The 15,604-nt window shown below is 34.0% G+C and overlaps 1 protein-coding gene across 1 annotated transcript; it reads left to right on the top strand.

Moving 5' to 3' along the window:
- On the top strand, nucleotides 6,117-14,720 carry LOC109345904 (protein argonaute 4-like). The gene is made up of 23 exons (XM_019585172.1): nucleotides 6,117-6,258; nucleotides 7,368-7,649; nucleotides 7,750-7,955; nucleotides 8,063-8,287; nucleotides 8,413-8,549; nucleotides 8,628-8,725; nucleotides 8,810-8,907; nucleotides 9,053-9,218; nucleotides 9,334-9,450; nucleotides 9,529-9,636; nucleotides 10,447-10,509; nucleotides 10,606-10,719; nucleotides 10,796-10,961; nucleotides 11,046-11,158; nucleotides 11,356-11,493; nucleotides 11,605-11,735; nucleotides 11,954-12,019; nucleotides 12,721-12,784; nucleotides 12,868-12,979; nucleotides 13,065-13,138; nucleotides 13,787-13,881; nucleotides 14,136-14,167; nucleotides 14,263-14,720. The coding sequence occupies exons 2-23, from the start codon at nucleotides 7,371-7,373 to the stop codon at nucleotides 14,436-14,438; spliced, it is 2,778 nt and encodes a 925-aa protein (XP_019440717.1). The 5' UTR covers nucleotides 6,117-6,258; nucleotides 7,368-7,370; the 3' UTR covers nucleotides 14,439-14,720.

Here is a 15,604-nt window from a genome sequence, read left to right as displayed (position 1 = left end):
GACCCGATCTTACTCTCTCACTCGGTTTGGCCCGACCATTATTCGACCCGAGTATGGTCATACTTCACTGGGTTTGGCCTGACCATTATTCGACCCGAATATGGTCGGACTTCACTACGTTTAAGGACATGTTCAACAATTAGACCCGAACAATATTTAGGGTCAGGTAAGAGACAAGCATGACCCGACCTGTTGAGGGTCACTCATTCGTCATGTTTGTATGTACATATTCAATTATGTATAATTACATCTATTTGGACCAAAATACCATTGATTCCCTATATTTTGCATGTAAATTGTAAATACCTAATTTCGTCCAGGTTAGAAATGTAATTTCTAAACAACTTGGGTCTGAGTTGCAATTAGACACATTTCTAAGACTAAACAACAATTACCCTAACCTATACCTAACCCTAATCCAAAGACTAGGTGTGCTATAAAAAGCCTCACTTAACTAAACCTAAAAGACACAATCAATAAATTAGGCAACAAAAAAACCCTAGTAGCAGTGTTATAAAACTTGGCTCGAACCGGCCGGTCTGACTAGTTCAACCAGGTACCGGACATCTAACAAGTCCGAGCCTCTCATCTAACCGATTTTGCATCAAATTGGGTTGACTCGGTGAGTTTAAGCCTAAAACTAGTGACTCGGGTGTTTGGACCGGCCGAGTCAATCAAAAAAATATTTAAAAAAACAACCTAATCGATGTCATTTTTCAGTGAAAACTTGTACTTTTAACTTATTTATAGTTATGTTTGTCATTTGTTAGTTTACATTATAACAAAATCTTCGTTATTTAATTAAATTTTAAATTTATTGTATGTTTTTTTTGTAGTTAAAACATAGTTCATATGTTGTTTGATGATGTTATCAACTTACTTGTGTCATCTTATAATAGTAAAACATTCTTTTTTTGTTGTTTAATTAGGCATGATAATTTTTAAAATTTTGAGTGTACGATAATTAAATATTGTTACATAATATTATGAATTTTTTAGAAGTTTTAATGTAAACCGAGTTAACCGGTCCAACCATTGAACCATTGGTTGAACTACTAACACATTGACCCAGTATCCTGACCGAGTTATTGACCAGTCCGAGTTTAATAACACTGCCTAGCCGCCACCAGAAAAGAAATAGAGAGTATCCATGAGACTTGGTCGTGAGTAAGAGACAAAGGATACACAATGAGCTTCTTCTCTTTAGAACCTTCTCGTTCATTCATCTCCAGCAACAACACCCTCACATATATCAAGTACAAACCACCTACGAACCACCATCTCATTTCCTCTTGGAACGGTCGAAACTCATACCCACTTCAAAGGTAATCTAGCACGTCCATCTCTTTTTATAGTTAAATGCACATATTTCTTGCTTTAATTTCAGTGGGGTGGTTATGGAAGGGCGCTCGGGGTCCAACAAGAGGTGTGGAGACGACGTTGTCGCTTTGCAGAGGTGTGACTTGGTCCCTTATACACTTACAGGATAGGCAAATCAGCTTCCCCGTCAACCCCATCACCTCCTATTGTCTCTGCCTATGATGGTGATGGACGCTATCCTCTGATGGCACACCCTCATAAAAAACTAAAAATATTTATATTGTTGTCGCTTTATTCGATTAATAATTCTATTTTTATCTATGCATAAAAAATAGAATTTAAATTGTGAGACTTTGGAGGATAAGGGAACGACTTCAACCATATCTTTTTTCCCTTCGAATGGAAAAACGACAAATGATTATTATAATGTCTCTTCTTTTTTTCATAATAGGGTTGGCGATTGATGGTTAATGCAATCATTATCCTTCAAAACTCTTACCCAAATTTTTAAATAAAAAATTATTTTGTAAATTTCAAAACGATAATCAATTGGTCATTAATGTTGTTATAAAAATTAAAAATTCGTTATAATAATTAATATATGTCATGCTTAACTGAACCCACTAATAAATAAGATTCATTTTTTGTTGAAATTATATTAAATGCGGGAATCAAGAGCCATAACACCCACTATTTATGCGAAAAGTCCCCTAATAGTAAACATTTTCAATAAAAGTAATTCCATAAAAATCCTTTCAAGTTCTAGGGTTATGGAAGCGATATCAACTCAAGTCTTATCTTCCTAAAATATTAGTAGAAAACGATGAACGGTTGTTGTTCTGCCTATTCCTCCTCTCTAATATAGATAAGACGACAAATATTGTTGTATATTATTATCATATTAGCATATAATTGATGAGCGGTTGTCGTACTATCTCTTCTTTCTCTAGCATAAATAAATTGATATATGTCAATCTTAACTTCCTATCTTATTAGTAGAAAAATGTTGAGTGGTTATTATACTGCCTCTTCTTTCTCTCAATATGGGTAAGGTGGTATAAGCAAATGTTGTATATTTTTTCCTTAACTGGAGCAGTTCACAACCTCCTATAAATTCTGAAATCACTTTCATAACTAAAATCAACCCAACAACTAATCATTTTTTCTTCCAAGAACTACATAGTCTTGATTTCCCCATTGTACATAAGGATACATAGGAGCAAGACAAACTCTTGTGAGACAAAAAAATAAAAAAAATATCTTATTGTTTCTATAAATAATCATTTGATTTAATAAAATTTTGAGTATACTTATTCCATGTGATTATTGTGGGTACTATTTGATGACAGACAGACTAGATGCTAATACATTTCCATATTCGTAATCGACTCCTGAATCCAGAGTTCTAGCTCAAAGGCTAAATCTTTCCAATATTCGGACATAAAAGAATTTTTCTACAAGGTGGCAACTCCAATTAGTCACGTAAATAATGTTCGACCAAATGACAATTAAAATGTTCATCAGTGAAAGTGCAAAAGATATAAACAAAAGGCCTTATGAGAAACCTCAATAAAAATGGCAAAATTCAGGGCAAAGAAATTGCACTGACAATTACCATTAAAGGAAGATAGAACATTGAGAAAGGAGAAAATAGAAATGACATTACCTTGATCTGACATTTAACTCAAGCTTTCAGGGTCTAGTATCTCGATGTCCAAATCAAGTTTTCCGAGTTTAGTACCTCAATGTTCAATTCTAGCTTTCTGGGTCTAGTGTCTTCTATGTAAATTTAATGTCAATCTTTCCAGGTCTTGTGCCTTGAAATGTTATTTATGTTTTCTAGGACCCCATGCTTGACGTGATTTAAGTCATACTTTCCAACAGATTCTCGAACTACTTACCAAATCGATGGTTCATGCTTAGGAAATTCTCGAACCGCTTCACCAAATCGATGGTTCCCTCTTCTATCATCATGGGTTTGGGCAGAGGAGGATGGTCATCACCTACTCCCCCCATTGCAAATCCAAAACGTTAGTGGTACAACACCAACAAGACGACATGGCAGTTGTGGAACATTGATGTGTCACCTAGTGTTCGATCGTCGCTGGTTTGTGAAGCCGTGGAAGCCACTGCCAGATTCGTTTATAGTGGAGTGGTGCTACACGTGGTGGCTTTGTCATTGAATGAAGAACCAGAGTCGATCGACGAGTAACCTAAGTCTCCTTCCAGGTTCACTCAGAACGTAATTCCGATTAGTCGGGTTGTTTGTAGGAGCATGATTGCATCTAAGAGAGGGAGGAGAGGTTGACGATAGTGGATGATGATGAAACACAAGTGAAAGTGGTTGGTAAGTAATAACCTAAATATAGACAAATTCAACCACTTCTACTATCTGTTGGTAGTGATTAGAGTTTTGAATTTTGTTTTTATTCGGTTTATGCTTCTTGGTATAGATACACAACAGTGAAAGATAAGTAAGGTGATTCAAAGATAATGGCAAATTTACGGTGTAGGTGTAATTTGACTTTGTTATTACCATAGTAGTGTAACTTTATTTTTTATTACAGAAGTAGTGTAAATTTGTAGAAATCGTCAACCCCATAGGCGTTTTCCCTTTTTTTTGTCCTATTCGCACCTAAATCGTCAACCACATAGGCGTTTTCCCTTTTTTGTCCTATTCGCACCTAAATCGTCAACCACATCGGAGTTTTATTTTTTTATTCATTTCATTCAGAACTCGTCAACACTGTAGGCGATTTCAACTTTTTTTATTTTTTTTCATAAAACTCCATTGCCATTGGAGTTTTTCATATTTAATTTTTTTTTATATTTTCCTAGCAAAATCGTCTATGGCAATGGAGTTTTATGAATTTTAATTTTTTAATTTTCCATGGCAAAACCTTAATGACGTCCATGTGATGAAGTCCCACATTGATGTGACTAACCCTAATATACAACTATGTGTTCCATTAATTTTTTTAATCTCCCAAATGTCGCACTTAACATTAAAAGAAGCGCGAATTCGCCACTCACATCCGGCACCAAAATGTGTATATTTACCGACATAAAACTCCATTGAAAATTAAAAAATTAAAATTCATAAAACTCAATTGCCATATACGATTTTGCTAGACAAATATAAAAAAAAATTAAATATGAAAAACTCCAATGTCAATGGAGTTTTATGAAAAAAATAAAAAAAAGTTGAAATCGCCTGCTGTGTTGACGAGTTCTGAATGAAATGAATAAAAAAATAAAACTGCGATGTGGTTGACGATTTAGGTGTGAATAGGACAAAAAAGGGAAAATGCCTATGGGGTTGACGATTTTTACAAATTTACGCTACTTCTGTAATAAAAAACAAAGTTACACTATTATGATAATAACAAAGTCAAATTACACGTACACCATAAATTTGCCCCTGGTTGGCAGTGTGTGAATTAAAGGTGATGCGTTTAATATTTTCTATTTTTAAAAGGTTCATTAATATTATTAAACTCATTTTTTGTTAATTACCTTTTTTTCATATCTTGAGGCTAGGGAGAGCGTGAATGAGGGATGGATCTTGAAATTTTAACTCCTAAATTACTGCTTTTACTTGCTTGTTTTTAGATTTACGTTATCAATTTGATACTTTGTTTTTTTAGTGCCAATGATATCTCTTATATTTAAAGTATTTATCTCTTTTGGGTTTGTGTCTACTACAATGTCCAATCAGTGTTGTTATCAAATTCTTAACCTTTTAGTTTTTATAGATTCTAGCGGGACTTTATGTCACTATATCAACATTTTGTTCATATTTTATTTTTTATTTAGAGCACTTTATATTAGGACAATTTGGTTCATAAACTTAAATATAATTTTGAGATAGGCTCAATGATATGTTATTATTTCGATGCTGTTTTCAAACATGAAATAGCAATTACATGATCCTAGATGTTTTCCTTATTTTATGAAATTTTATCATTTATGTAATTTTGATACTATTTTTAATCACGAAATAACCATTACACAATCTTTTTTTTTCCTAATTTAAGAAATTAATTTTACACGTTTTAAATGAATATATACATAACTAAACCATCATTTTGTTGTTTTCAATTTTAGTTTGCAATTTTGAATATATATAACTAAACCACCCAGATTTGAAGATAATTTTAGTTTGTAATTTTGTTGGACTATTTTGAATTAAGAAAATTCTGATCCAACTATGTTAAACTTAGTTAAATCAAAATAATCCAACTAGTTTAATATTTTGTTTTATTCCTATCCCAAAAGACAAAAACACCTTACTTATATAATTATATAATTTTTTTGCATTTTTATATAATTACATAAATATTAATTATATATGATATTATGTAGTTTGATTAGACAATTTAACTGATTAAACCTAATATAAGATATTTCAGTTTAATTTCCGAGTAGAGTTTTATAAGAGAGAAACAAAATATATACTCATAATATAAGAAATTTTTAAATGAATGATAAATAATATACTGTATATACTACACTATTTATAAGGTTGAATTAAACTCATTTAGAACTTGATCCTATTTACCCTTTATAGCTAAATGTAGTTAGTTTTTCCTATGTTTTTTTAACAACTAACCGAGCCAACATAACATCATAGGTGTATGGACTTGTCCATAAAAAAAGCATTTTTGGACTTCTAAAACCATCACATAATGCAGTGAAGTAGATAAGGCACACGCGTGAAACCCCACTGACTCGGTCACATTCCACATAAAAGTACCACACACACCTCACATAACAACACTCTCTCACACTTACCTTTGTTTTTTTAAGATAAATACACTTCCTTTCACACACTTGTAACAACAACACATTTTTCAACCTCCACTTTTCTTCTCTCCTTGTGTTTTAGGGTTCTGGAAACTAAAACCTTTCTCTCTCTTCTTCATCCTCCAGTTTAAGGTCTCATCATCACTATTTTTTTGTTTATTGTCTTTTTTTATGGAAATGAGAATGGGGTTTGAGGTTGTTTTGGTGCTGCATGTTACCTCATGAGTAAAATGTTCATGTTTTTTTATGATTTTTGGTAATGTTATGTTGCAGTTGCTGTGTTGGTGTGTTTTTTGTTTTATTTGTTCTGGGTTTTTGAGGTTGTTTTAGGTTTGCATGTTTTTGAGTTAGATCTCCCATGTTTGATGAAAAAGGTCTCTGCTTTCATCTTCAAACTTCATTTTCTCCATGAAATGGAAAGTCTTTGCTTGAAGGTTTGTATTTTTCTAGTTGAAATTTTGTTTATTCTTTTATTTTGTACTTATTGTTGTTATTTAGCTATTTGGGGTTCATGGTTTTTTGGAAAGTGGGGTTCATGGTTTTTTATTGGAAAGTCAAGAGCTTTATTTGTTGGTTGGAAATTTTTAATTTTTTTTTTATGTTAGAGCTTTTGCTTTATTTGAGTATCTTATATACTGCAAGTGTTAATCTTGCTTTACCTGCATTGTATGCGTGTCCTTTCCCCCACTTTAATAACATTTTTGCTAACCACAATTTCTTCAATTTCTCAACTTCATGTTTTTTGGATTATTAGCCACTTGATTTTCTCAAGTTTAGCTCTGTTATATTTTCATTGTGTATAGAAACAAATGAACTGTTTTTCCTGTGCTTTTTTGTTTAATCTGCACTCAGGGATTGTCATTCAATAAATGTACCTATTTTCATGCTTTGATTTAGTGGAGATGCTGTTTGAGATGAGGGAATCAAGGATTTCATGATTATCAACTACATTCTTAACATGCATGCACACGAATCTGTGTTAAACATGATACAATATTTGAGCATTTACTCAGTTTAATTCTTTCCTAAGTTTTGTTAAGAATGTTATTGTGGTTTGTTAGAAAACTTGTAATGATAGCATGATGTTATATTAACTTGTATTTAGTTAATCTATATAATATAGTACTGACATTAATATTGCCTTTATATTGTTGTCAACTTTAGCTTTTTCAAGTTATTCATATTATTCAATACAATGCACTCCAATTTTACCTCCAATCTGTTTTACTTTTTATGCTTAGGATATGGATTCGTTTGAGCCAGATGGAAATGGCAACGGCAATGGTAACGGCAATGGCAGTGAGGAGTCTTTGCCCCCACCCCCTCCCATTGTCCCACCAGATGTTGTACCTGTCAAAGCAGAAGATGTCCTTCCTGTTCCTGCTGAACCTGTTAAGAAAAAGGCTTCCCGATTTCCGATAGCCAGACGCGGTCTGGGATCAAAAGGAATGAAGATATCTCTTCAAACCAATCATTTCAAAGTTAATGTCAATACCAATGATGGATATTTCTTCCATTATAGCGTAAGTCCTTCACACATATCTTGATTTTGTACTATTTTATGCTTAAGATACTCACTCGGACTTGACGTTTTTTATTTATTTTTACTTGGCACATGATCAGGTGGCTTTTTCTTATGAAGATGGACGCCCTGTTGAAGGTAAGGGCGTAGGGCGAAAGATAATGGATCGGGTGCAGGAGACATATGATTCAGAGTTAAATGGTAAGGACTTTGCGTATGATGGGGAGAAAAGCCTGTTTACCATCGGATCTCTACCGCGAAACAAACTCGAGTTTGAAGTTGTTCTGGAGGATGTGACATCCAACAGGTATACATGACTTGGTTTTTGATTGTTGTTTTGCATTCCAAATTGGTTTTCAATTGGTTTTCGTGTTATTGTTTCGGCGGCATAATGGTTTAATTCTCTTTTACTAGGAATAATAATGGCAATTGTAGCCCTGATGGTCATGGGGACAATGACAGTGACAAAAAGAGAATTCGGCGCCCATATCGTGCAAAGACATTCAAGGTAGAGCTTAGCTATGCTGCGAAAATCCCAATGCAGGCCATTGCCAATGCCTTACGAGGGCAGGAGTCGGAGAACTTCCAAGAAGCCATTAGAGTGCTTGATATTGTATTGAGGCAACATGCGGCAAAGCAGTAAGCAAATTATGCCGTCTTTTTTCTTTGATTGTGCTGCCATAATTTTAAGAACTTTCTTTCTATATATATGATAATGCATTTTGATGCCTCAATATTTTAACTGCATGTTATCACTGTTGCAGAGGTTGCCTACTTGTCCGTCAATCATTCTTCCACAATGATCCGAATAATTTTGCTGATGTGGGAGGTGGCGTTCTTGGCTGCCGAGGATTCCATTCAAGCTTTAGAACTACACAGAGTGGCCTGTCTCTTAACATAGGTTAGATCTGTGTCCTATATGCAAACTTCTGATGTCATTATTTGCAGTCTAATTCCTGCTATCTTCCAATTTGTTTAGATGTTTCCACTACCATGATAATTCAACCGGGACCTGTTGTGGACTTCCTAATTGCCAATCAAAATGTCAGAGACCCATTTCAAATTGACTGGGCAAAGGTAAACAATTTGTTGGAATAATTATTTATTACCCGAGATTGATATTTTACTTCAAAAGATATTGTATTCATTTCTTTTGAACAGGCCAAAAGGACACTGAAAAATCTGAGGATTAAAGTTAGCCCATCCAATCAAGAGTACAAAATTAATGGGCTCAGCGAACTTCCATGCAGAGAGCAGACGTATTTCTTTAATCTTTTAATTTTGTTAAATTCCTTTGGTCGAGGGTGGCCAATTATTGATGTTGTGTATGTGTGGTATTTGTAATTGTAGAGTTGTTCATTACATGATGAGCTGAAATCTTTTATGAATGTGTGGATTTTGCAGTTTTACTCTGAAGAACAGGGGCGGAAGAGATGGTGAAGAAAGTACTGAGGAAGTGACTGTTTATGATTATTTTGTTAATAATCGCAATATAAATCTCCGTTACTCTGCTGAGCTTCCATGTCTCAATGTTGGCAAGCCTAAAAGGCCAACATATCTCCCCATTGAGGTGAGTTGAGATTTTTCTTTTTGTTTTCTATACTGCAAATTTCAGTAGTAATAGAGCTCAGATGTATCTAAATTCCATATAAGGTTTTCAACTGTCTCTTAATTTCTGTTGGCAGCTTTGTGAGTTGGTGTCTTTGCAACGTTATACAAAAGCTCTGTCCACGCTTCAACGGGCTTCACTGGTAGAGAAGTCCAGGCAGAAGCCACATGAGAGGATGAAGATTTTGTCTGCTGTAAGTATAGCTTAATTGAGTGTACAATTTTAATCCATACATCTGAGTTAAGCGATCTTACTAGTATATTCTATGAAGGCGCTTAAAACCAGCAACTATGGTTCTGAACCTCTGCTTCGTAATTGTGGAGTTTCTATAAGCACTGGCTTTACTGAAGTGGAGGGTCGTGTTTTGCCAGCTCCAAGGGTATTTTTTTTATCATTGTGCTTGTAAATTTTCTTAGTCATTTTTATTATGTAATTTACGTCTCACTTTTCTTCCATTTAAAGCCAAAAATATTTACCTTGCTCAAAGTCTGTCAAGGCTTACTAGTCCTCTTGTTTGAGAAATGTCATTGTTTCCCTTATCCAATGGCATTGTAATTTGTTTTCCTTCTTATAATATGAAAACTGTTTTACATAATGAAGATAGCTTATAATATGAACTGTTTTACATCTTATATTGGAGATAGCTTATCTTTCCGTTTTATAATGAGGATAACTTATAATTTTGTTTACATCCTTACTTTTTTTTTAATTTCATAGCAACTTGTTTTCGTCTTCTGTAGGAAGTTTTCGAAACTAATGGTCAGCCCTCCATTTTTAGAAACCCTTGTCTGATATATGGTTTTACGAGTCCTCCCTTAAGAAAATTTTGTTAACACTTGAGTCCACAATACCTGTTAACCATAAGAAAAACAAAATCCAGAAGCCTCCTCAAGATAAAACCATGAGCTTCTGCTGTATTCTTTCAATTGAACTTATTCCCTTCATTTTTTCTTTGCTGATGATTTTGTTTGTTAAATTGGCTGTATCCGATATGTTTTAAGCGTCCCAATTTATTATTCAGGTTCTAATTTGATGAACACGACTGAACTTTTTATTTATTGCATTAAAACTCTAAAAGGGTCTTTTTTTTAATTGTGATGTTAAAATAATTTACTCATTTAGCAATTGTTATACATGAATAGTATTTTGATTTCTGCTTTTAAACTGATTGCTGAATCTTCTCTAATAGTTGAAATTTGGCAATGGTGAGGATCTGAATCCAAGGAATGGCAGATGGAATGTTAGTACCAAGGTATTAATTCAAATCTCATATAAGCCGAGTTTTTACATGGTCCTCCTAATAATATTGATTTAGATGTTCTAATATAATAACTCAATTCCTTCCCAGAAATTTGTGCAACCAACAAAGATAGAACGATGGGCTGTGGCTAACTTTTCTGCACGGTGTGATGTAAGAGGACTTGTGAGGGATCTGATTAGAATTGGAGAAATGAAAGGAATTGTAAGTTCTATAACTGCATATTGATTGAGAAGCATGATAGAGCTACTGGCTGAAATGTTTCCTTCGATTTTTACAGGCGATAGATGCCCCATTTGATGTGTTTGAAGAGAATGCTCAGTTTCGCCGTGCCCCACCTATGGTTAGAGTGGAGAAAATGTTCGAGAGCATCCAGTCAAAACTTCCTGGGGCTCCCCAGTTCCTTCTCTGTCTGCTTCCTGATCGGAAAAACTGTGAAATTTATGGTTAGTGTCGTTAATACATTTATCTTGTATTCATGCATAAGCAGTTGTCAAGTGTTCTAAATGAAAACTAATTTGACATTCAAGGTCCATGGAAAAAGAAGAATCTTGCTGATTATGGTATCGTTAATCAGTGCATGTGTCCTACTAGGGTGAATGATCAATTTCTGACTAATGTTATGTTGAAGATCAATGCCAAGGTATATAGTTACTTGGGTTTGTACGCTGGAAATACAGTGCAGCCATTTTCTTGTCCATATTTTTGTCTGACCAGTTAAATATTGTTTCTATTACATAATGACTTCGCAATAGACGAAGTGATGAATTCCTTAATGATTCTTAATTGTTTCTATTACATAATGACATGTTTTTCATTGAATTCTTTATTGCCCTACAGCTTGGTGGGTTGAATTCATTGTTATGCGTCGAACACACTCCTTCTCTTCCCATTGTTTCAAAAGCACCCACCCTCATTCTAGGCATGGACGTATCACACGGCTCACCAGGACAGTCTGATATTCCGTCAATTGCAGCAGTAAGTGATAAGTCACTTTTGAAGCTTATGTCAGAGCTAAGCCTTTTTTGATGAAGTCTTACTGTTTTCTATTTGCCTAAATGCTTGATTGATGCCTGCCAACATATGCAGGTTGTCAGCTCTAGACAGTGGCCTCTGATCTCAAAGTATAGAGCATGTGTACGTACCCAGTCTGCAAAAGCAGAAATGATAGATAACTTGTTCAAGAAAGTATCGGAAAAGGAGGATGAAGGCATCATGAGGTTGATTTATTTATAAGTTGTAATTTAATAACTAAATAATGACTCTCCGTCGAGTAGGTGCCACATGATTATTGAACCACATGGTTTTGGAGCATTTCTTCATGGTTTCCTCTACGAGCAAATGTTTCACGAAATCTGTTGTCCATTAATTTGTACCTTGTTTTCCTTGTGGTCTATGTAAAAGAACTGTCTGATTTTATTGGTTTCATCAACTGCAGGGAACTCTTGCTTGATTTCTATGTAACTTCTGGGAAGAGAAAACCAGATAACATAATCATATTCAGGTGATTTTTCTTTGAGAGCATTGCTCATACATAATTTTTTTGTTCTTTGTTTTTAGTAGTTACTAGTTAAAGTTAGAATTATAAATGCTTGAAGTTTTTACTATGTTTTGTTATTGTGATGTTTGATATGGAATATTGTTGAGTAATGTTCCGTGTGGTCTAAATTAGGGTATGAGAATTACATATTTTGCTCGTTCAAATCAATTTTTTTGGTATTTTTGGTTATGTAGTCCCACCAAGAGTGGTGTCACCATACGCCACGTTGTGAGAAACATGCATTTTGCACTTCTGTTTTATTTGAAAATCATGCAAGTGTGTTATGCTCTATGACTCTATGCAATGGTATGTTTGTGGCTTGAAACAAATGTCAAAAGCTTCTGTGAGAAGTTGTGCATATAGCATAGTTTTGGTTCTCCATCTGCCGCTCAACTCTATGCAGGATGACAATTCTTTAGTTTCCCCCCTTATTATGGAAAAAAAATCTTCCATGTGGTACAGTCTTTACTGTAATTTATTTATCTTTCAAATTCCGCAGTTTTTTCGTTTTAAAACTCCTGCCTCCAAGTGGCCAATTACTGTTCACTGCTATAAATTTATTATTCATTTTGTATCTTCACTTAAATTTTATTGATCATTCTTGACAGTTTTATATAATTTTATTGATCATTTCGTTTTATTATTTTTTGTTCTGTTCAATGTAGGGATGGTGTCAGTGAATCACAGTTCAATCAAGTTTTGAACATTGAACTTGATCAAATCATTGAGGTTCTTAAGCTGATCAACTACGCTATTTAAATATTAAGCATTTTTAGTCACAAAGAGACTGATCTTGGCTTTGAACTTATCAGGCGTGTAAGTTTCTTGATGATAAGTGGAACCCCAAGTTTTTGGTAATTGTTGCTCAGAAGAATCACCACACAAGATTCTTCCAGCCAGGCTCTCCTGACAATGTTCCCCCTGGCAAGTGTAATTTAGAGAAATTTCGTAAGATTCTAAGTTTTCTATTTGACTCGATCTTCTGGCTTTTAATTAACTTGTTCTGCAGGAACTGTTATTGACAATAAAATTTGTCATCCAAGAAATTATGATTTCTACCTATGTGCACATGCTGGAATGATAGTAAGTATCCACCTTTTTTCAATATACTGTTCTTTTTAATATGTGCATGTTTTTTCTTTTAGATATCTCTACTTTATTCAATTTATATTCTGCTTTGTATGTTATCTGGTTTATTTTTGAAGAGTGGCTGATAGGTTGAACTAATATTTGCTTCAATTTTAAAATGTTTCCATTTTAATCTGACGTAGTTTGGAATAATGGTTGAAGATACTTATTTCCATTTTAAAATTTGGAAATTTGTGACAATGAAGTATTGTTTAGGAAGTATCTTCATCCACTCGGTTATAGTTTTTGCGTCAACCTTGCTTAATTCTTCCTGTAAAGTGGGGAAGGTTTCGTATGTCAAGGTGTACTTGTTGCCAGATAATGAGTAATAATCTAGTACACACTTCGACATGGTAAATCTTCTCCATTTTACAAGAATAAAACAAGGTGGATGCAAAACTACAACCACCAATGAAAATACTTCCTAAACAATATAAAGTGGAAATAAGACTGAGAAGTTAATCGTGCCCCGATTCCCTTCTTTCATCCCGGTTCCATTTCTGTTTGTGAATCAGCACCAAGTTACATTACATCTTTTATCTTGGCATCCAAGCCTGTGTAAGAACTTACCTCAATGTTTCCTTCTAAATTTTTCCTGAACAGGGTACCAGTAGGCCTACACATTACCATGTTTTGCTTGATGAGATTGGTTTCTCTCCTGATGAGCTGCAAGAGCTTGTCCATTCTCTATCATATGTGTAAGTTGAACTTTTGTCCTATTTTGTTTCATTAGAGTGATATTGGCGCAATGATAAGGTTGCTTGCCTTATGGCTCGGAGGTCATGAATTCAAATCCTGGAAAGACCTTCCCTTGCGAGGGTAAGACTGCGTACATCTACTTTCTTCGGCCTCTTTAAGCGAGACCCAGATGCAATGTGCAACCTAACCTTTACTGATAATACTTACGCATTAGTCAAGATCAATCTAAGTTCATCATTTATTTCTATGACAGCTATCAGAGGAGTACTACTGCCATATCTGTTGGTAAATTCCTAAACACTATTTACTTATTTGTATAGATGGATATTTTGTCCAAATTCATGATTAAAAAAACTGAGTTAAATTCTCTCCCTCTGCAGTTGCGCCGATATGCTATGCACACTTGGCTGCTACTCAGTTAGGGCAGTTTATGAAATTTGAAGATAAATCTGAGACATCTTCAAGCCATGGTGGACTGACTGCTGCTGGAGCTGTCCCTGTTCCTCAGCTGCCCAAATTGCAGGAGAATGTCGCCAACTCGATGTTCTTTTGCTGAGGCCGATTGTGAGCCGCCACAAGTGATGATGACAGAATGCTGTAATATAAAACCATGTTCTAATCTATAACTCCTTTGAATTATGTTATTAGCCATAGGTTAAGGACTTCTAATATGTGGAGGCATTCTGCTTATGTCTTCTAATGTGTTTTCAGCCATTTCTGTTTTGTTTGTGTAGTATTTATGGCTTTGTTTTACCTATGGCTTGGAGTGTAAGGTGTCACCAAGTTACACAACTCTGTTGAAGTTTGTGACTGTATTGAACATGTTTATTTGCATCAATGGTAGACATCCTTTCCTATGCTGGTAACTATGTTTAACCATTGCATTGCCAACAATTAATGTTAAACTAAAAATTCATTTCAATTTCTCATATTTTTTACCTTACCAATTTGGTACTTTAAAAATTGAAAAACACAAGGTCCCAAAATAATTAAGATATGGGTCACATTATTCATTTTTAGAGTTAAAGTAGTCCTTAATTATTTTGATCCGTATCTTAATTATTTTGGGACCTTGTGTTTTTCAATTTTTAAATGATGACCAATTGGATTATTCAAGGAAATGATGACCAATTAGTGTGATTATTCAAGGAAATGATGACCAATTGGATTAAGCAAACACTATCCAAAGTAGTGACTGCATCTCCCAAAGATAACCCATTGTTCTAATCTTATCAAGATTGTAAGTAATACAAATATGGACACTGAGATCTAGGATCCAAGAGTATGTATACATAGGTCAAAAATTAAAATAATAAATATTACAAATTATAAAAATATGAAATTTTAATGTCAAAATTATAACATTTAATTATATTTAATCAAACAAATTATATATTTCATAATTAATTTCTAGGTGGGTTCACATTTTGAAGACAATGAATTGATTAATATGTTGTCAATGTTGAACATTTCTCGCTCAATATAAGTCACTAGATAATCATTCATCTATGCATATTTCATTTAATTATGCAACCTATTTCTCAAAATATTTGTAGTTGAAAAACTTGTACAATTGTATTGCTAACTTTAAAAAAGACAAACTAATGGGTAAACAATATGTTTTTTACTTTCAACCAACTTATTTTAAAGATAATAAACAAATTCAACACTATTATGCATATTACTGATTTAAGTCTCAAATTGATTATCAAACATCAACAA

Source organism: Lupinus angustifolius, chromosome LG04 (genome assembly GCF_001865875.1).
Source record: "Lupinus angustifolius cultivar Tanjil chromosome LG04, LupAngTanjil_v1.0, whole genome shotgun sequence".
Taxonomy (NCBI): Eukaryota; Viridiplantae; Streptophyta; class Magnoliopsida; order Fabales; family Fabaceae; genus Lupinus; species Lupinus angustifolius.
This window is presented reverse-complemented; position numbering and strand designations above follow the sequence as displayed.

What these genes read in the sequence shown, in the direction of transcription:
- LOC109345904 (XM_019585172.1), top strand. Translation starts at nt 7,371, where the DNA reads ATGGATTCGTTTGAGCCAGATGGAAATGGCAACGGCAATGGTAACGGC. An exon ending in GAAAAACTGTGAAATTTATG is followed by an intron (nt 10,962 to 11,045) that starts GTTAGTGTCGTT and finishes TTGACATTCAAG; the next exon opens with GTCCATGGAAAAAGAAGAAT. An exon ending in TACTACTGCCATATCTGTTG is followed by an intron (nt 14,168 to 14,262) that starts GTAAATTCCTAA and finishes CTCCCTCTGCAG; the next exon opens with TTGCGCCGATATGCTATGCA.